Below are 23,957 nucleotides of genomic sequence, written 5' to 3' on the forward strand. Positions count from 1 at the left end.
TAACCTTGAACCTTAATTAATATTGTCTTTCATTTTATATTGATATTATTTTATTATACTTGTTCTGTATACATGTATTTATATATTTATGTATACACACATATATACATTTTCTCAATACTTTCAATTATTTCTATAATTTTACTCATCCTTTTGTAATTTTCTCTATACAAATTTCAAGGATTTTCTTTCTCTGATTCATATTTTATACATAAATTTCAACAGAAAGAATGCCTATGCTAAAAATAAAAAAAAAATACAATTATTATAAAATAGCGTCGCATTTAATAAATTTGATTTCATCTAATTAAATTTTTTATTAAAATTTCATTGAAAATCATCGCTATTAACAATAATAGATAAAAACCAGCAACTATACGAGCAAATAAAACTGTGAAAAGAAATTACGAAGCTTTCCAAATATAAGGGCAAAAGGGAAAAATATATTTCTAGAAAAATTTTCAGAATATCTAGAATAATTTGCATATAACAGTCTCAATATAAACAAGTAAATCATGGATATTGCAAAAGATTTATTAAGAATTTAATTCAATTTACTACAAATTCTGCTTTTATTTAAAAGGATGACGCAATACTCTTCAATTCATATTCATTTTGCGTATACAATAAAAACAAAACTAGAAAAGGTTCATGTTCATGAAAGCAACAAAACATAAATAAATTAAATTATCCTTTTAATTACAGTTCCTTTTTTACATTTTTATGTAAAAAAATAAACAAAACTATAATTTATAGTAGTTAAAGTTTTTCATTTTGTTATTCTTAAAACTTTAATTGAAAAATTAAATAAATTATTATGAAAAATGAGGGAAAAACTGATGGTACTTGAAATGTTAAAGGGTAGTGACTGGGAATGCTTTAAAATTTGTTATTTTTGAATTCAAATGGTGCACATGAGTTAAAACTCATGTATGCCATTTCTTTTTTATTTTTCAATAGCAAATTTTCAAGAAAACTGGAAAAGATCAGATGTCAAATAATTGCTATTTTGTACATTTCAAGAAAGTCTCCATCTTGCTCATCTCCACAAAAAATTTCCAAAATTTTTTTTTAACTTTAATTTTCTTTTATTTCAAAAATACCAAACGAGAATTTTGATCCAATTGTCTTCTTATTTTTTTCAATTTGTGTTCCTTTCGGCCTAAAATTATTTCTTTAAAGCTAAAAACATTAGCAAGTTCTTATAAAATTAAAAAAGTAATGGAAAAATTCTTCGTTTCAGTAAATAGAAACGCCGCTACCCTAATTTGACAAATTGTTAATAGTCCGTCCAATTGTAATTCTATTTTTAACGATACATAACAAGAGCGGATCACATTACCAACATTTACTGATTAAAAATCTGTAAATTTACTTTGATTTAAACCGAGTTTATGAATTCTACCTTCATTTTCAAGTGAAGCTTATTTATTTTATTAGCAACAAAAATTACTGAAATTTTGAATCATTAAATTTTGTACAATAAAATTTCCAATAATTTTAAAAAAATTTTATGCCATGATGCACATGAGGTGATACAAAAAAGTTAAAAAAATTACATTTGTAAATTGCCACATGTACAAGATAAAATTACAGCGAGGATCCTCATAGCCTACTATCGTACAGCAAAATTTTTTAATGAAATCGCGAGTTCATTGTAAAACTGAAAATTTTCTGCTCGTAATGTAGCAGAACCCTTGATTTTTTACAATGTGTACGTTTGCGAAAACACAAACATTACAATTATTCCATAAAATATGTGCAAAAAAAAAAAATTATTTTTTTAATAAATGATTTTTGGTATTGCTGTCAACGATTGGAAAAAAATATTATCCTTTTCTGCTGTCTATTCTATGTTGAATGTCAAACATCCTTATATGTATATGGTGAATTTTAAAATTAAATTCTACTATTTCAACAAAATTTTAAACAAAATTCGCTTCTACTACTACATTCAAATCTATGTCGAATAAATCTAAAATCTTAGAGAGAATAAATTTTTTTTTTACATTGTTTTATCCTTCTTAATAGAAAGTTGGAGGGAAACATGTGAATTTTGTTTTGTAGGTACATATTTTGTTTTCCCCAACCACACGTTCCTCATGTATAAAAAGTCAGCTCTAATAATAGATTTGTAAAGAAAATAGATCAAGTGACAGCATCATTACATAAAGTGAAGAAAGAACAAAAAAATAAATAAATGTGATATCATCAATCATTTTCAAGTGATGATGCTTGTTCCTCATCTGTTATTACTTTTATGTGTGTTTTTCTGTTAGACAAACAATATATTATTACGTTTCGAAAGATACATACAATTAGAGTAATATATGGTATTGCATCGATAGTATACGAAACAAGATGAAGTCAAAGAAAATAATATATAAATTAGACGAACATTAATAAATTTAAAATAGATAAAACGGAAAAGAAATATGGTCTATGTGATCATAAAATTATTTTATAGCTTACAGGATCATTATTCAGGATTAGTAAAACAAATTTTCTGCTTGTTTATTTAAATTTTCCAGTTAAAATATATGTAAGGAATATTGTTGTTAACAATCATTTTGCACTATTATGCAAGCGTAATTAAATATTAATGGAAAGCAATTGTGTTAAATTATTAAATATAAATCGACTGTGTATACGAATCGTTTCCCTAAGAATCCAAATATGCGAAATATTCAGCGGATTAAGGTAATCATTTTCAATCAAATTATGATTACGTTGAATAAAGAATAAAGTTTTGGAAGAGCTATACATCAAGTATCTTCTGGATATAAATGTTATTAAGTATTGCACGTACTGGAAATGATGAGACTGTTTACTCATTAAATATTTATAAATAAAAATTCTTTGCTTAAAATTTCATCATTAGTTGATCCAAAGTTAATTTAAAACTAAACCAAAGCACTCACAAAATTTTGAATATTGTTTTTAAAAAAGTTTTTAAGCTTTCAAAAGAAGAAAATTAACTAGAAAAATTCATTTCTTCTGAGAAAATTAAAAAAACTTTTGTTATATTTCGAAAATATCCGAGGATTTTTCTCTCCCAGAATAGAGCGAAACACGGTACAAGAATCACTGGTGTCAAACCTGTTCTTTTACATCGTGATACACAGAAAACCTAGCATACTGCCTTTCATTATGTATTAAAAATTATGCTTAATTATGAAGCTGCAAGCCTCCTAAGTCGATAAAATTCTTCATATCTGTTGAACTTACAACCATTATACTAAATTTACATTTTTTCATTAAATCAATAAATAATTTAGAATAATTCTCATTTCTCTTCAAATCGCAAAAAAAAAAACAACAAATTGTATGCCCACACCTTTTCGTGTATCCTTTTTAGCCGTCATTCACCTTTATTATTTTTTCAATTAAAACAAAATATAAAACTCGAAAATTTTTTAATGATTGCATAAATTTTAATAAAACTTTTCCATTAAACCAAAAAAAAAAGCTATAAAGTACCGTAATTAATGATTAATTAAAAGGATAACAAAAAATCTGATTAATTAACGTTTACTACAATTTTTATGATAAAAAATTTTTGAATTTAATTTTTGTTATTTTTTATTCTCTTTTTTTATTATTCCACAAGGACAATTCAAAAATTTTATTATTTTACGTACGTTTCATTACGTTTTTACGTCTTTTTCTTGAAAATTATTGAAAATTCAATTGTTTGGTAATAGAAAGTTATCAAAATGTAATAAAATAAAGTATTAAAAAATAAAAATTCATTTTTCTTTCAATTTTTTTTTCTTTTGCTTTTCTTCTTTTTATTTTTTTTAATTTTTCAAAAGGAAACTGTTCTTTTTCGGGGTTTTTCACGTACAACTTGTTAGTATACGTTTTACCCGTAAATTTTTTATATAAATAAATTGTAACTATAAATAGGGAATGTAATTGTACACGAATCAAACCAAAAACCGCAAAAATAAGTAAAAAAAACAAAACGCAAGTAAAGCAAAAATTTGGTATAAAAACTTTGTAACTGTCAAAAGTAAATAAAATCGTAATACACTCATAATTCGATTTCACTATAAAATAATAGCCTATAAACATGCAATAATATTTATGAAAAAACTTAAGAGAGAGAGAATTCAATATCAAATTTAATTCAAACACTATTTAAAGAGAAAATGAATATTGCATGATAAGACCTTAGGGCAAGCTCAATCAAACTTAGAACGTAAAAGTTTACTTTTTAGATTTCAAATAATTCACTAATTGAAATAATGAAGATTGCTAGCGGTAAAATCGATAGGGATTATTGACCTTCTTATGCTCGATTTGCAAAGATCCTCATACTTCCACCTTGGTAGATGACAAATGCATAACCAAAATATCTCTCATTATTAATATTTATATTAGCTACAAGCTAGCTCCAACATTATTTTTTTTGTTTTTTTCCCATATTGAAAGAAAAAACGCCAGAAGCAGTCTTTGTCCTTAAAATTTAAATATATTTGTGACTCTTTAGTCCTGTATCAGAATCCAACGTAACAGTCTCGTTATTATTTGACATTTTTTCTGATGATTTTCTTTTTTATAAAATCAACAAATTCCATACAAAGTCTTTTATATCTAAGTCTAAAACAATCGAAATTTTTCTTTTAAATAACACTTTAATGATTTCTGATTTTTAAGAAATTCAATCTTCAATTTTCTCAATCTTTCTTCTGACTAAAAAATCCCAAATTAAGACTTTGTCATCACAACTGCTGATGACATAGTTCAAAAAACGAACTATTACAGCTGATCGTTGAGGGTAAAATTGAAGGCAAACGTGGCGTTGGGCGGAAACAAATGTTTTAGTTAACGAACATACGGCAATGGAGTGGCATAAGAACTATCGGAGAGCTGGTTAGAAAAACTCAAAATAGAAACGAATATGCAGATTTAGTTGAAAACATCATTACATAGTATTTCGCTGACATTCATTAAATGGAGTGCGGTAGAAGTAGAAGATTACAACTGTCTTTTTCAAAATTAGCTCGAAAATTCGTAACAATCTTAATTCATTTTCGAATCAATTGTGTATCCTTCTTAGTTTTTAATTAAATAAATTTTTTTTTACGAATTAATTTCGCAATTTTCTATTACATTCCGTATAGGTAGTTTCAACATTTGAAACATTTGTCTGTAATGCAACTGAATCCAAAATTCTAACGAATAAAAATTCCGTTCTACTTAAGCTCGTATGTTGTACATAAAAAAATATGTTGAAATAAATATATACGTGTACATATGTATGAAATATGCGGCAAATCCTTTTTTATATGTTTATATAATTTTATACCTTCACGTTCTGTATAACATTTAAAAAGACATTTTTTAACTGAAATTGAAAACTTTCAAGGATTAAATTAAACTTCTTCATTCTAAATTCGGAAAAGAGAAAGGAACGAACAAACATTAATACAGAGTGATTAAATATAAAAAAACCAAGTCAATTAATTCATTCAAAAAGGTTTCTATTTTATGCAAGATTTATTTTTTCGCTTTCCTTTGTATTTAAGATTATTTTTTAAGGTTCAAAATCAAAGGCTTTAAATAAACTTTGCTTTAAATTTAAATTTTAGTTTTAATTTTCACTTTCCAAAAATTATGAAATATAGCATAACTATAGGCGAATAATAGACGACAATCAAAATAATGTGAATTACAAAATATTCAATTCAATTCATGATCATTTGAATGCTATACCTTGTGCTTTTAGTGACATAAAATCTACCTACATACAATATTATGAAATATTTGTTGTGTTAAATGAAATAACAAAAAAAAAGCAAAAAAAAAAAAATTCGAAAAAATTTCAACATAAATTTTCTTGTATTTAAGTAAAAAAAAAACACATAATCTTTGCTAAAGAGGGAAATAACCCTATTTATTACTGTTCATTTCCCAGTTAATTTACTCCATTAAGTCTCATTCTCCTATTCACATAATGACTTCCTTGAAACTTTTTTCTATATTTTTTTGTTTTCATAGTTTGTTTTTTTTTTTAGTTTTTCGCTTCTTTTTTCCATTTTCCTTGACAATCAAAACTTTTCGTTTCCTATATTATATGCACTTCAAAACAAAAAAAAAAATAGAGAACCAAAAATAAAAGTTAATTTTATCATTATCTGATTTAACAAATCAATAACGGGGGTTATTTAGAGCAGTTAAAATTTCATATTTTCTTAGGGTTTTTAACTTCATTGTGCCTATTCCCTATACCTACAAATAATGTGCATATTTCGGTAGGCATGTGTGTATATTGTATTATTCCCGTATATTTATATCATAAATTTCTATATTCTGAAATATTTTTATATCCCGAAAAGTGAATACATTAAATTAAAAATATCTATAAATACATTTATGAAAAAAACGTCCCTTTTAATGGTTATTTGCATACGGCAACAAAACAATGAAGAACAAAAAAATTAGGAATGATAATTGTCATGTATGTTGTTGTTATTGAAAAAATTTATTCCCCTTTCTGCTATAACAGTATTTAGTAATAATTTCCTTATTATATCAACAGTAAATAACAACAAAACAGAAAAACCGAAAATAAAATCAAAAAATATTTTTAGAACAAAATATAGGAAAAGTATAAAAGCATTCTGAAGTGTTTTTGTTTTTCCTTATTTCATATTATTTATGTTGTCATGAAATCAGGACACTCATATACATTTTGAAAACAGTAAACTTAAAATATTTCTAAAAATATTTTATTTTGTTATGATAAGCAAAACGTGAAAGAATTTCACTTTACTTTAGAATTTTTCTTTATGCAGTCAAATTTGTGCTGAAAATTATAAGGGGTGCTTTTTTCAAATTTTAATTTTCTTATTAGAAACAGCTGTCATTCATTCAGTTTGACAACAACATGTCATGTCTGTTCAATTTGTTTCTGGTTTTAAAATGCACGAAATTAAACTCAAATCAAACTAATTGCAAATCTTACGAATTTATTACAAAAGTAATGGTTCTTTTCACTTTTTCTGAACTCGAAATATTTTATTTAGTGATTAAGATTATTTTGCGTGTATCATAGATGTAGAGTAAAAATCACATAAATGTAGAGTACGTGTGGATTCATTCTGTAAGTAAGAAAAATAATCCATACATTATAGCTTCAAACAATTTTGAATGGAAACATCTTAAAATTTTAAGCCTATTCGAGGCTTAAAAAGGTATATTAGAGAATTTCTCGAAGAGTATTTCACTTTCATATTGCCCTATTGCCAATGTCAACAAAAATGCCATAAACTAAAACGGTACCTTATTAAATAATACTTAATTGTTGCCATTTGAATAATGATTTCATGTTGTAGTTTTGTGTTTTTAACTTGTAAGAATAGTTCTATGGTAAACACTCAATAGATATTAATTTTTTGTTTTGTAAAATATCTCTAAAAGTGGAATGTGTTTCATATTGAATATTGAATACTTAAAATTCGATACTCAAAAACGATTTCCAAAATTTTATATAATCTGTAAGCAAATTCCTTATTCCTCGAAAAAATCGTCTTATGACCCGATGAAATCGTATAATAAGCGTTAATTAAATTTTCTAACGAAATCAAAATGAATATAAAAACCAACCGATCTCTTAAAATCTCTTAATATTTTTTCCAAATACAAAAACTTTTTTAGTACTTTTTTTGAAAAATTTTTGCAATTCCAAATTGTACAGCCCTGTTAAATACTAACTTATATCTCAAAACATTAATTAATTCTTTAATTGATCAACCATTGCACAAATTGTAAAATGTGCCTACACATTACTTATAGTACTATGTATATTGAATATATGGTAACACTATTTTTGACGGAAATCTTTCCTATAAGAAAAACAAATAACAAAATAAGGAACAACAATTATAAAACATAATTACAATATACTAACGCACATATAGAGAAACAAATTATATACATACATGCATATATGTACATTCGCCCAAATCCCTACCATTTTACAATATTGTGTGATATAGAGAAATGGTTAAAAATAAATACAACACTTTATCCTGTATTATGTATACATACATAATGTGTATGATACCTTTTCAAACAAAAAAAAAAAAACATGTATTTTCTAACCATCTCTTTCTTTCTCGAATAATTATCCGAATATATTTCAAATATTCAACATTAATTTCAATCCTTATAATTATTATGATTTAATCATGTCGTCTTTCTATGGGTTTGTTCTAATGCTTTTGAACTCTAAATAGAACAGAGGTATATATGGTCATATTGTGTTAAAAGAACCATATAGTCACGCGCAAGCTATATACGTTCATTTTTAGTATGAGTATAACTTTATCTGTGTATGAGTGAATGAATTCAAATATACAATTGGAATGATATCTTTCCCATATATACAATTAAAATGTTATTTTTCTACTACAATATTGTTGTTAGTTTTAATAATGTGTTAAGTAAAATTTTTTTTCATTTCGGGTTCTTGTTATTTCTGTTTTTCCTTCTCACTATATACTATTAAAATAAATTGATGCTTTTAAACAAAGGATCTGTACTGGATTTTCATTAAGAGTACAATTTATGGTAGTCATTATGAATAATGTTCTCATTTTTTCTTATTTTCGGTATTTTTTTGTAAAAGTTATAAGAACAAGACAATAAGTATAGAGAAAGAGATTGGGAAAAGTTTCATCTCCCTTTTCTTTTGTCACAGGTTTTTGTTTTCATTCAAGCTGAATGGGAGCTCAAAATCACAAAATACTTAAATGGGTTTCTATTAGAGTTTGATGTTTTGCTTGCCTTTTTAGAGAATTTTTTTTGTTTTATAATTCATCATTTTCATATTTGGAAAATTTTAAATACCATACTAAAATTTAGATAAAGAGAAGATTAGATCAGTTTGAAAAATGAAAATTTTTTAATTAAAGGAATAGAGAGATAAAATTAGGGCATATTTTGTTAAATTATTTTGCATAGCCATGCTTGGGTTTTAAAAAATTTGGAGTAATTTTTATAAATTGCTTTACACTTCACTTAAATTAAATTTAAGTATGTCAAAATTTTATTTCCCTTTCACCTTTTTTAAATGTCCTTTAAAATTTTTTTATTTTTTTATTTTATACAGAAATGAAATTAAATTATTTGAAATTTATTATAAAACGCCCTTGAGAATAAATTAAATTGCAGTTAATTAAAATTTTACAAATTTTCTATCAGTCATAAATTTATGGTATAAATACCTTGAAAATATTAAAATAAAAAAGGCGCCATATTGATTTTATTTTTATGAAATTCAATGTGGCGACTAATGTCGGGTCAATTACTCAAACACCAAATTGCTATTAATAATTGTAATTGTAGTTTAAAAATTATGCCAAAAAATTGCAAAATCAGATTTAATTATTAAATTAATTTCTAAAGAAAAAGAGTAATTAACGTATTCGTTCACAAAAAGTATAAGGAGTGTTAGTATAGAATTGGTATATGAAGTATTCAATAATATTTCTACAATTCTGTCTGTTTTACCGATTTTTCTCTTCTAATATTCTTCCTACCCAAAAACCTACTCTATACTCCTCCACATCTACTTCAAAAATTGAATAATCTACCTATATGACCATGTATATTTAGATATTGATGAAATGACCACGTCAATCGAAGTTAAATTTCCTATTTTACCTTTATTATTTTTAATACCGTCATAATGACTATTTCAACGTAACCGTATATGAGCATTCATGACACGATAATAACATAAAGGTTTTTTACAAAAAAAAAACACAAACACACATTCTTCATATAAAACAATCATCATCAGAGATCTTTCCTTATTGATTTAGTGCATATACCTAAACTGGATATATACCTAAGCATTCCAATACAAAAATGAAACTCAATCACCGTGCCACATTATTTGTTCTATATCCCTATAATATGATATTAGTATGAATGGCGAATAAAATATAATGAAGAATTGCGGACTAAAACTAAAATAGAAATTTTTGGTAGACCTAAAAAGGTCAGAGAGAAAGGAGATTTTACTAACTACACAATAATGATGTAAATATATTGCATGTATACTGGGTGGCGTAAAAGGATATTCGTGAGTCCATGTCCTTATATTGATTTTGTTTGCTCTATAGTTTTTATTGTGTTGCTATTTGATTTCAGCCATAAAAAATGTCAAATAGGGAACGAAACATAAAAACAAAAATAGTTTTTTTTTATGTTTATTTTACCTTTCGTTTTATTAAATGGTAGTGAAATAGCATAGAAAAAAATAAAAGATGTTTATTAGAAAAAGAAATAAACAATGAAGAAATCAAAATGATTTCTTATTTCCTTGGTAATAGTAAGCATTTATATAGCTTAAAACAAATAAACATTCGAACTAAATATAAAAAAAATCTGATGTGGCCAGGAAATGACCAACCTTGTTCTATATTTTTCGAATGGAAGTAACAAATTCGCTTTTATTAATTAAAATATTGTAAATGGATAGCGCTTTAACTATATTTTCTTGCCAGAAGCCAAATTTCTGCAAGTTCACTAATTCTTTCTCTTAACAGAGATTCAATTGTTGGGCACATGTTTTCCCAAGAACTGAATCTGATAATGAATTCATCATACCCTTTCAGATTTTCGAAACGAATTAGAAGAAGACAAGATATGGAAAATGCGCGCTGAAAATGATTTTTTGTTCTCATGAAAATCTTGACATGTAAAATTTTATTGAATACAAATTTGAAAACAATACCTCCCTTTCTATTTCATGCAATACAGTTATAGTAAATTAAAAAATTCAATGATATTTTTTATTCACTTTTCATTGCTTCTTTTATGTGTCAACTAAAAAATTTAAGCTCCTCTTACATATGTTGCAATAAAAAGTAATATTGAATTTCTTGAAGGACATTTTAGATAGTAAGAAAATAAGAAAAAGAAGATTAAGAAAAAATTGAAACAAATATCTCTTTTGATAAAGGGATCAAAGTTGATGTTTGATGATCAACAAATTTTGATCAGTTTTTTTTCATTAAATTTATAAAATTAATAACGCAATAATAATAAGAGTGCAAAGTATGTGAGGGTGAATTCTAATAAAACATTGTCAGATGAAATATGTACGAATAGAATAAATTTGTCTGAGTAGACTTAGCATATTGATATTGTATTGAGATACTGAAATATTTGAATAGGACAAAATTTTCTGCAAAAAATCACCGCTCAATAGATTTGTTGAAGCTTCTGTTTTTTTTAACATGCTATGATTTCGAGAATCTGATTATAAGTATATATATAAAAAATTAAAAGCCAATAATACTCCTTCTATTATGGTAATTAAGTAAAGAAATGAAATTATAGTTAATTATGAAAATGTTCACTTAAACTCTTTAAACTGGAATTAAATCAGAACCATTCAAATGTTTGCAAAATAACAAATAAAGAACATAAATTTCAATTTACTTGAAACTGCTACTTCTGATTAGTGTTAATTTACTTTGTTAGTACAGAAATAATAAGTATTGAGGCACACTTATTTTATATTCAGTTTACTTAAGTACTCGAATTTTTATTCGATTCAGCTAAAAGTTGTTAAATTTATTCAAAAGCCTTATACTTGCGTTCCCATTCTAATATTAATCAACGATGACGCTGTAATAAAGTCATAATTGAACTCAAATTCGAAGTTCCAATGCAGTATTTTATAACTTTGATGACTTCAAAAGATGGAACACAAATTTTTTATGTATTGTATCGAAAAATTGTTTAAATTAAAATTAAAATTTTTGGTAGTTTAGTACTACTGCAAGACAAAAAGCAAAATTTACCCAAAGCTAAATTGAAAATTAATTTGCAAGGATGTAGGCTAAAAAAGAACTACCAAACACGAAAAAATTTTCCAAAAAAAAAATAAACGCATAAAATTATTTTCCACTGCAAACCTAAAATTTTCCTTTGATATTTTTTTTTAAGTTTTCGTTACGAGTATTCTTTAGGGAAATATAAAAAAGTTTATTGGATTTCAATACTCGGTTGGTGTTTTTATTTTTCCGCTTTCTTCCACTTCTCTCATTATTTTTGTATATGCATTTTAGTAATCCCGTGGAGAATTAAGGAAGAAAAAATTCTCATTTTATATTTTTGTTTTTTCTTTCTTTACTCTCAACACCCTTTTAATTTCATTTTATTTGTATATCTTTTATTTTCTGGTATTGAAGTAACATTTGATATGAAGAATTTTAACCTAATTTGGTGAACCGATTTTAATAAATAAATAAATAATCGAAATAAATATAAAAGTATCTTGTGAATACCGGTATGAATTTTTATTTTACCACATTTAATAATACAGGAATTCATTTTTGTATTCTTATTTGTTTTTTTTTTTTTATAAATTCTATAGAAGATTATCGATTAGTAATAATGGTAAAATGCAGATATTTTTGGTGTAATAATAATAATAAAACTTGTACATACACAACACAATGTTTGATATCATAAAAACAAAAATATTGGTGTTGTGGAAGTGTGTGTAGCTATAAGAATACTTAAAATATGTCTACATATATTTGATTTGTACTTAGAAGGATATGTGAATTAAATATAAATGGTAATTGTAATTGAATTATAATAATATAAGGGCAATAATTGTCGTATGATTGAATATGAAATTGAAACCGGGTCAAAAATTAACTAATTAAATGTGTGTGTATTTTTAATGTAAAATCAATATAGAAATGAATTTGCCAATCTGTTTTGATTATTTGAAAAATTTTGTAAATTTTATTTAAAATTCACTACTACTTTAAAAAGACACAATTAATGACTTGTATTGAAATAGAAATCTTTGCAAAAAAATTGTAATTTATAAGGTTTTAATACAAATAAAAAAATTATAATCAATTGACACTTGAAATATGTGGTTATAACTGTTATAAGCCAACAACAATAATGCTATTGATTATAAATTTTGCTGGTAAAATATTAAAACTTTCGCCTAAACTTATGCAACATTTTTGTGTTAAGTACAATGAGAATAAAAATTTCGACTTGTTTGCGATAATTTTGATCGAAAAATATTATGTGTGGACTACTTATAAATTTTGAAGAACTTTGAAATTTTAAACATGAGTTTTTTTAAACAATAGTTGGGGTCTTTTTCAATCTGACTAGGAACTAAATTTATAATCATAAAAATAAATTTTGTATAATGACCAACGTTATAACATATTTGTATCACAGGATTCTTAATTATTGCATTTTTCCAGCCCTATTGGCAAGAAAGTTTAAAAAGAAAAAGTCTAAACCTCTTTAACGTTCTTATAAGTACTATATTTGCCAAATTAAAGATATCACACAGAAGTGGAAGAAATATTTGAATGTACAATTACTTAGGTAGTGATTAAATTTTCCAAGGTAGCATTGAACCTGCACAATATGAATTTCAATCGATTACAATAAATAATTTTATAATAACACATAATTTATTCCAAATCTCACAGACTTTTCTAATTAGAATTGAAAGTAGTTATTCGAATTACAAGAAAAATCTTATTAAAATGCCAAATCCTGTTGATAATTCGGTTATCTCTACATATTTAAATCATAATTCAATAGTAGACAATGCATTTAGTATAGATATAGGTTTAATGGTATGTGCAAATAAATTTATTTCAATTGTAAAATAAAATTTTAGTAGCAAGAACTGAAATTAAAAGAGCGAAATTTCATATTTATTTTCGTTTATTCTATAAATTCATAATTTCCTTGGCGCCGGATATCTTCAGTTATCTTTTTGTTACATTTTTTTTTCCTCTTTTTTTTTGTGAAATATCTGTTATCCTATACATATACACACATGCATTCTCTTATTATTATATTTTCATTTTTATTAGTTTTTTCTTTCTTTTCTCAAAGGATGTAAAAGAAAAGTTTACGCCTAATAAATCTTACATTACCGTTATACATAATATATGAATAGTTTTTCCTTTTCGCTGCTCAACAAATCTTGGTTTTTTGTTATAGTTCATAGTTTATAAATTGTGTTATCTTTGCGAAAATATTTTGTGCAATTTATAAATACAAAATATTTTGTACTTACAATGTTTGTGCATCTTATGTTTTCGGATTTCCGTTTATGATGCTTATCAAATGAATCTTTGAGCACGTGCGAGTAATGGTAAATCATATTTTACTTACAGTTATTAAAGCTTGATTTTTTCTGTTCTCTTTCATTTTATTTAAAATTTGAACTTTATTTAATAGTAAATATTTTAAATTTCTTTTATTTCTCTTGTAATGTGGCTGAAAATTATTTTCGCATAATGAATACTTCAAAGAGATTTTTTATTTCCCTGGTAACAAAGAGTTTACAAATAGAGATGTTCCAAAAATTTTATATTTTGTTTAATTTTTCTCAGATATGTCAAAGTTTTTTGAAGATATTTAAAATTTTTTGTAGTCTAACACATAACCACTTCATTTACGAGCACCAAAATACACTTAAATTGTAAAATATTCTGCTCCCAATATGAACCTATTACATCTTCAAAGTCCTTATAATTACCAGAAAAATTTTATATCTTTAATATCCAAAAAAAAACATAGACAACTTTAAGAAATCTAATGTCAGCGAAATTTAATAAATTTTTCTTCTCTTACTTTTTATGACTTTGTTACAAAATATCTTAAGAACATAAGAATATTTCGACAAACTTTAAGGGAAAAGAATTCTTTGCTGCCAAAAAAAAAAATAAAAGAAGCAAAAATTTTTTTTCTACTCTTATTTTCATTTTATCTCACATTTTCTTAGTTCAAAAAATCCTTATAAAAGAATGACTAATCAAAAACAAGAAAAACAAAACATGTCCTAAATTTTTTTTTGCAAACATGAAGGAGAACAAAAAAAATAACTAAAACTACGGTTATTTCTCTATTTTCATGTTTTCCAAACAAAAAATTTAAATAAGAAAAAAGGAAAATGAATAAAATAACAGAAAACATAAAATTAATGTTCAGGTCACAAAATATGCATGCACAACATACACTCAAACGTATGCAAAAGAAACTTAATAGCGAAACTTTTGTAATATTCATAGACTAAAAAAAACAAAGGAGGACATGAAATTTTGCTCAAAATTTCATATTTGAAGAGTTCTCCAAAATGTATGCAATAAATTTTTAATGTTGTGTTATGCTGTTTTTAGATTACTGTTCATGTGGTACGCCTTTTGTTTAATAGATGTCGCTTATGTGCGAACGTAATTTCTCATATTATGAGGAAAAGAAATTGTTTTTCTATGATGAATACCTTCGGCCGAATAGTTTCAACGAATCTAGAAATTTCATCTAATTAAAGCATGAACAGTTCTAACTTTAATCCGTGAATTCATTTAAAATGTAGAAAAAGGATTTGTGATTTAGGCAAATTTTAGCAATTCAAAGTTACAACTTTCATTATGCAGTTATACATATTGAAAAACCTTAATATCATATACAAATAATATTTGTATGAGTTAAAAATAATATACGAGTACATATTTAGCCTTGTGTTAGGTAAAGTACCTACTGCATGTATAAACACATACATAGAAACACATTATAGAATAGAAAAACCAAAAATAGCAAAATAAAATGACGATAAATATTTTGTTAAGAAAAAAGAAAAACAAAAATTAAAATAATAATAAGAAAAGGATAAAGTTTAACGGTGATTTTTTTTTTCATTATTATTTCCATATGGGCTTTTACATAGGCTGCATATATATGTATATGGTAAACACATAAAAGCATAAATATATAAATCACATGATATATGTATGTATGTACGTAAAGAAAACAAATAGGAATTATTGTTACTTTAATGCCATTAATGTTTTAATAATAGTAAAACTGGAAAAAGCTTTTAATCAAAAACAAGTTGTCAACCCTACTGTAATGGACTTGCATATGTTCATGTGTTTATTAAAGCAAATATTTGAAATAAAGTCCTTAATGGATTTAGTAAACAATATGAAGAAGGACGATAACAGATATACGTTTTAACAATTTAGATTTATAAATTAAGGAATCACTAAAATAACTTCAGGGGACAACAAATACATATGAATGAATGAATTTAATTAAATTTATAAAATTCAATGATTACAGAAAGAAAATTGTTTGAAATATGAAAAAAATTAAAAATTAAAACAAAAAATTATTCTTAACTTAATATTGCATATGCTGCAGGCGTACACTACAACTCAATATTGTACTCAAACACTGCGAAATAAAAAAAAAATTCTTAAGACTTTTAAATTATTCGAAAACATTCTCCAATAAGAATACCAAATAATCTTAACAAAAAATTAATTGCTTTTTTCGTCAAAAAATCACCTGTTCGCTCCTTTAAATTGCTCGCATACCTTTAATTTTCATTCATTTTATTACCGATTCATTTTACAAAACACAAAAGCATAAAAAATTAAAAATTACTATACACCTGTTATTTTTTTTCTGTTAACAACAAAAAGCAGAAGACATCTCGAAAATACTATAAAATATTCATACGTGTCAAATAGCTTCAATTTTACTTAAGTGTATTTTTTTTCCGCATGCATCAACATTTTTATTGAAAAGAATTCCATTGGGGCCAATTTATTTTGTCTTTATTTTTAATAAAAAAAAATTTTCAATTCATTTTCATGTTTATTATTATTTCTGTATCATTTCTACTAGCCCAATCTATTTGGTGAGTCAAATATATTAGACAATGATGCTTTTGAGAGAAAAAATTTTTATGCATAGAAAATGAGTGAATTAGTTGAGTATTAAAATTAATGGAAAAATAGAAATTGAAATTGAAATTTTATTAATAACTGCTATTTAAAATAAAAAATATTATTAAGTACTTATAAGAATTTAAGTGTCACATTAATGCCAAGAATTTATTTTATAATATTCTTAATTAAAGCATAATATTAAAGTTTACGAGGCAAAAATTTAATGTAGAACAAAAGAATGTATTAATTTCTTCCGGAATTCCAAGGCGATATTACAATGCCGATATGAGAGCTTTGAAATTTGACTGAGTTCAGTTTTTCAAGTTTCAGTTACCATAAATAATTTATATAGTTAGTATAAATTGTAGGAAATTCGAATTAAATTGTTGTGACCAGTAATATAAAATTCATTTTTTTGATTGAAAATTATTATTATATACTGACCTACTAAATGTAAACAATTTTAAGTGCATATTACACCTCTAGCTTCCGATTATTGTGAATAACATTGCTTCATGGTCTTAACTTTATTATTCAACTTCTAAATTTGGTCCTTGTGACCGGTGGTAAACTGCTAGATATTACTACCCTATATAATTACACTTAAAATTTGTTCCCTATTTCTGTAAGTTATTTCTCCCCACTAAATTATTGTAACTAAATTCTAACGGAATTTTGTTCTCCATAAATATTCATATAATTTTTCTTAATTGTGTTTTCTAGTAATTTAGTCAAAAAGTTTTATACAATTTATCTTTCAATTCTTCTTTATTATTATTAAATATTTAATTAAAAAATACATTTTTAATATTAAATTTTAATTTTTCCTCATCTTTTTCATTTCAGTTTAAATTTGTATGAATTAATTAAGAAGAATAATTATCAAGGTTTCAGTCTTAGCTTAATAAGAAGATTTTGTAATTCAATTGTAAAATGTTTACGTTTACTCTACAAAGAGAATATCATACACTGTGATCTCAAACCAGTAAGTATAAATTTTTTTATTTATCCTATTTCTATTTTCTAATATCCTTTTTATTCTAATATTCTTCTTCATTTATTTAAAATGTATTTTCTATCTACTTATTATTCACATAAAACAAAAAAAAAGAAGAATTTTAATTTTTTCTTTATTAAATTTATTCGGGCGTCCGTTACCTAGAAATATGCAAATTTTTATATTACACCTCCCTTTTATTAGCACTTTTCCAAAAAAAAAAACAAAATTGAAAAAAGTGCTTATTAGTTTCATTTTGTCCATCCGTTCGTTCGTCTGTGGCTCCGTTTACGAAACTACTACACCCTTGCAGATAGAAAACTAAAATTTGATATATACTATAGATTTATATTAGAAGAAGAAAATTTTTACCTACCTACATTCCCCCAAAAGTTATTCCTCCTCAAAGACTTTAAAATACCATTTTGGGACTATACATTTTGACGCAGCATAATTAAACTTTTGAAAACAAACCGTTACAATTTACTGTTATCTAAAACATGTTTTTTTCAAATTTTTGATATCGTTTTTCTTTTAGACTAAAAGTTTGTTTCCACATCGATCCCCATTCAGGTTATCGTCTCACGAAATTCGTGAAATTTGAAATTTGGTCAATTTATATTTCAGAAATGCAAAGTTCAAATTTCTATAAACGTAAAAAACTAGCGGCAAATTCCATACCTTCAGAATATATGACTATTTTTCTTAACTCACGCAATTAACCCTTATGTTAACGTCGAATATTATGCCAATGTCTCCTTCAATATTTTTGTTTTTTTGCCTCATCCTAAATGTATGCAGATTTTGGACAAAAGAATGCTAGATAATAAGTAGATTGTTTTTAAAATTAGTTCGAGGGAAAAGTGCTACTTTACAAATCGCTGGTTTGACCCAACTTTATTTTTTGTTTCTCTTTCTTTAGCTAACTAGCTATTTCCTATTCATATTTCAAAGAAATTTATTTTTATATCTTTAAAGTGGAAAATTTTTTATAATTTTTTTCTTTGTTTTTAATATTTTAGGAAAATATTTTGTTAAAACAACGTGGCAGTAGTTCAATTAAAGTCATTGACTTTGGAAGTTCTTGTTACGTTAATCGTAAAATCTACACATATATTCAATCAAGATTTTATCGATCACCAGAGGTCATTTTAGGATTACCATATGGAACAGCAATTGATATGTGGAGTTTAGGTGAGTAAATTCAATAAACAAATATGGGAAAAGTAAATTATGTAATTTAATGTCTGTATAAATGGGAATAATTTTTTTTTTGTTTTCCACTTGGAAAGAAGACTAGTTAAGTAAATTCTTTAAAAATTTTTATCATATTTAATGTAAGTCGTCTTATTCCAGTTCAATATTTAATAACACAACTGGAAATAATTTCAATAGAGAAGGGAAACATAAGATTTCATATGAACAATTGAGACTTTTTATATAAAAAAAAATTTATTTAGAAAATAATCGCATAAATTTTGGAAATTCAAAAAAAAAAAATGCAATAAATTGAAGTAATATACAAATAGGGCTAATTACATTTGACCATGTACACTTATAATATTACCAAGGATCATAAAATTTTAATATATTTAATAAGCGATCCAAAGTCCATTAAATTTTCAAATTATATAAGAACTTTAATAGTGTATTACGAAGTAATAACAAAAACCAAAAAATTCTGATGCTTTCAAAATTCTCCAAACGTTTGAATAAAGAAAATCGTGATTTGAATTTCATATTTTATATTTTTTAGTTTTTCTCAAAAAATCAAGAACTTTCCAAATGTATTTCATTCCAAATGTATACATAGTAACTAAACTCATAGATATTAAAAAAATTTATGCTTTTCATACCAAATAAAACTTAAAATTATGCTAAAATTGTATGTGAGAAATTCATCTCTACTAATATAGAGACAAATGTGTCCTTGTAACACATATAACCTTTAAATAATTCTGATTACGAGTATTATTTTATTAAACAAATATCCTCCCAATGAATAATTCATTCCATATGAAAATTAAAATACGATCGTTGTCATATTCAAGTATCATGAAGATTTTTAACAATAATGTTGATTAAGAACGAATTTTATATTTAAATTAGATAGAAAATTTTTATTTATTCTATACAAAATTACTGACTATATTATGTTTTTCCTTATGCTCGTTTACTAGCCCACCAATTCAATTCTATTAAACGTAAAAATGGCCTTCAGAAAAAATTAAAACAACTTTTAAAAAAGGGCAAAATTTTTTTAATTTTCATATTTGTAAAATGGAAAATTTAACAATTAATTTTTATTTTACCACCATTTCTGTTATTTTTTTCTTCAGCTTTTCCCTGTCGATTTGTAAAATTCTTAAAATGTTTATAATTTTTTTTTTTATAAAACCAAAATAGTAGCGCCATGGGTTGGAAAATGTCCCATTTTTTCTTGTATTTTTTTTTTATTTTTTCCTAAAATTGCAGTCAATTTTTGTTATTTTTTTTTTTTTAATTTTATTCACGTAAAATATTCCGTAAATATAAATTGAAAACAGTTGTCGTCATCGTATTCTGTTCTCGTTGCATTTTAACCATTTCATGTTTTCACACCGTTGTATTGAATGTAAAAAGAAAAACCCATAAATGAAAAAAAGCACAACCAAAAAAAAATTGCAGTAATCCTTTTAGTTTGCCTTCTTTTTTTTTGCCTGTAGCTTATTTTGAAAATATTTGTACATTTCGCGGGCGGTTTATTTACAAAAATAAAAGAAAATTATTCGTGTTTTTCTTTTTTTTTATTGTAGGGGTGGAAAGCAAAGCAAATATAAACACGCACATGTACTTCGGGTGAAATGAAATTTTTGTGTGTTTTCTATTTTTTCGTTGCTTTTCGTTTTTGTTTTCTTGTTCGAGTTGTTGCAGCAAAATAATAATTACATGATGTTTTAATTTTAAATAATTTTTTTTCCCTTTTCTCATGGGATCGAAAATATTTTACATTTTATTTTTCCACGAAATTTCTTCAATAATTGATAGTTAAGCAGGGCAGTAAATGCCATTCCTACAATTACAAAAAAAAAAACATGAAAAACACAAAAAAAGTGAAATGTAGTAAAATTATGCACGCTACCTCTTGATCAGGACTGCTGTATTGTAAAAGAACGAAATACTTTAATTTTTACTGAATTTTTAACCTTTATTAGGAAACAGGAAAATTTGTAATTAATTTTATCTTTCTGGAATAGATTTGAAAATTTGAAGAAAAAAAAATATTGCAGCTAAGTGAATAGTAAAAAATAAGACCGAACAAATTGTTTTTTTTTCTAATTTGAGGGTGCAGTACGTTTGGCGGCGTTTATATTTATTAATTAGAGAATATTTATGTTTGACTATCTGTTCGTTCAACATGGAAAAGTTCAGCTCATTTAACTACATTTTATATAGAAAATTAATGAATGAAAGTCTCCGATTTTCACAGCAAGGAAACAAAACAAAAACTAACTCGACAGTTCAACGACGCGAGAACATACCCTATTGGGAATATCTCTTTTTTTTTAACTTGATTCCAGAATTGATAACGTCAATTTTTAAGAATTTTCACGAATTAAAATTTTTTTTGCTCAAAATTTCATTATTGCAACTCTTTAAGTAAGTTACAGGTCAACTTTATATGAATTCAAATACATTTGATATATAAGATTGTAACAGAAAACAATGACTGAATTTACTTATAATGGAAAATGTGGTAAAGGAAAATAAACTCGACAACCAGATCTTTGAGATGCTTGCCTACTTAAAATTGTAATATTCAAGATTGCTGTCATTCGACGTAGAGCATTTTATTTAATTAAAAAATGTCTTACGTAATGCGGTAAATACTTAAATTACTTAATTAAAAATGGTAATTATAATTAATACAAAACACTGTTGTACACGTTCGAAAAATATTTTCCCTTGTAGGTCATGAAAAACATTAAATTTTATGAGTAAGACAGGAAAGAAAAGCGTTATGGAACAATTGCTTTTCAGTTTTTTCCATTTTATTTTCTATTTTTTTTTTTTATTTCAATATGGCCTCATTTTTTTCATGCCGAAGGATATTAAGAATTTTCAAAAGAAATCAGACTACACGATTAATTAAATGTTTTTTTCAAGAACCTTGATCAAATATTACGAGTGCATCATGTGCGTGTATCTTGTCCATGTTTCTCTTAAAATGTAGCATCACACTATTGTTTCTTAATAATATTTCGAAAATTCATTTTTCTGATTCTACTAGTTTTATTCTCGTCGAATTTCTTCATTTATTAACCACTTCAACTGTTAGCCTTGGGAAATTAAGTTTTTCACCTTTTCATTTTATTCTTTCTCATGATAAAATAATTTGCATTGTTTTCTCGTAGCACACAGCTTTCGACAATGCAATGAAAACTTTTATTTTATATGTTTTATTAAGGTTTTAAATAATAATATTTTTTTAATATTTTAAAAGAAATTGTATACTTTCTATCTCATCTACCCCATTTTTTATATCCTTTTAAATCGACCAACCAATAAGATTTTTGTATTTTATGCAATATTAAAGTTATGAAATGCGATGAAAACAAATGGCAAAAGTAGTTCAAAGTTGGTGCATTATTTCAATGGTGTCAATTTTTAAATAACTGTAAACATAAACAGGAATAAAAATGGGAAGTTAAATGGACTGTAACGATTTTAAATGTGATTAAACGTTTTTCACCTACAAGTGAAGAAATACGACAATCGCAGTGATTATAGGGAATTAAATCTCAAAACCTTACAGTGCTCTATTAACTTCATGTTATTGTCCAGACTTTTTAGTATGAAAGTTTAAGAAAGAAAATTACACGACAAACGCAATTATTTTCATTTATTTATTGAAAATATTAATTAAATAAAAAATATTCAAGGATATTTAAAGACTTAATGGAAACATGTTAAAAAAACAAAACATTTTGAAAACAGATTAAATTCGAGTTGTTGAATAATTTCTAAATAAAATTTGATTTTATTCTATTTTTTCTAAAATACTTGAAATATCCAAGATCGGCGACTTAGGAAAATATTAATTAACTCCTCTTTTAAGCCATATTTTGGTGAAATAAAATAATTTTCTATGTGGGGAAATAAAACATATTGATATTTTGCAGAAAATTCCTTTCTAACAATTTTCTAACCAAATCACAAAATAATGTTTGCTTCATTTAAACTAGGGTCGTTTTTTTTTAACTTGGCCAGCTATTTGTTGAAATACAGAAAAAGAACAAAGAAACTCAAAATTATTCTAAACTGACTATTTGTTTTAATTAAAGGGATTATGTAAAGTATACTTTAAAATTTCAATTTTTATTAAAAATCAAACGCTTTTAAAAAACCGAAAATTGCGCCTATTGGATATGCCATCATTTTGCCTTAAAATGTAAAGTTGAAAAATATTACAAGGAGCAAGCGTAAATTTAAACAATAACAGAAAGCTAAAAGGGGTAAAAGATTAATTTACGGTCAGAATTTATGAAAGCTAGAGTAATCTAGGTATAAACCTAGATTTTAAATGTGGAGTAAAATTGTATTGATAAAAAACTAGATTTTATGATATTCGCAATTTCAATTTTATCAAATAAATTATTTTATTTATGTTTTCCAATATTTGAAGTAAAAAACAAAGAACACAACATATTTCTGTAGTTTTGCATTAAAATGGTTTCCAAAAGTTGTCCACTAAATTGAAGGCCATTTTGTTTCCTTCTCGTTTTGTTATTGCGCTAATGCATCAAATTGCGAAAACCCCTATGATACTTTAATAAAAAATATCAAGAACCATTTTGATAATTAATTAATATTGTATTTAAAAACATTTAATTTTTTAGGGGAACTAAAAAATATTTGCTTTCTTTTCTTAATTTTACTCAAAGCACTTTTGAAATGTGGCTGTATCCTTTCTTTTACAGAACTTTTACTTTTAATTATTCTCTGCTTTATATAAATGTTATAAAAATAACTTACGTAAGTTGTGATAGACAATTCATTTGTTTCAAAATCCTTTTGCAATTTTTTGTCATATAAAAAGTTGAATACTAGCATCTGCATCATACCGAGCCACTTCAACTCTTTTAATGACGCAATTTGATATTTTTTTCTCTATAAAATGAAATCTTGTACATCTTCTGCTTTTGGAATAGATCCAA

The 23,957-nt window shown here is 25.0% G+C and overlaps 1 protein-coding gene across 1 annotated transcript in view; it reads left to right on the top strand.

Annotated features, from left to right (window-relative positions):
* The window catches only part of LOC129612398 (dual specificity tyrosine-phosphorylation-regulated kinase 2), a 153,201-nt gene that overhangs the window by 126,475 nt on the left and 2,769 nt on the right, over positions 1–23,957 (top strand). Inside the window, exons 7-8 of the mRNA XM_055525961.1 lie at positions 17,610–17,748; positions 18,783–18,954. Of these exons, the coding sequence (XP_055381936.1) occupies positions 17,610–17,748; positions 18,783–18,954 (311 nt within the window). The remainder of the gene's footprint in view (positions 1–17,609; positions 17,749–18,782; positions 18,955–23,957) is intronic.

Source organism: Condylostylus longicornis, unplaced genomic scaffold (genome assembly GCF_029603195.1).
Source record: "Condylostylus longicornis isolate FDR11 unplaced genomic scaffold, ASM2960319v2 ptg000072l, whole genome shotgun sequence".
Taxonomy (NCBI): domain Eukaryota; kingdom Metazoa; phylum Arthropoda; class Insecta; order Diptera; family Dolichopodidae; genus Condylostylus; species Condylostylus longicornis.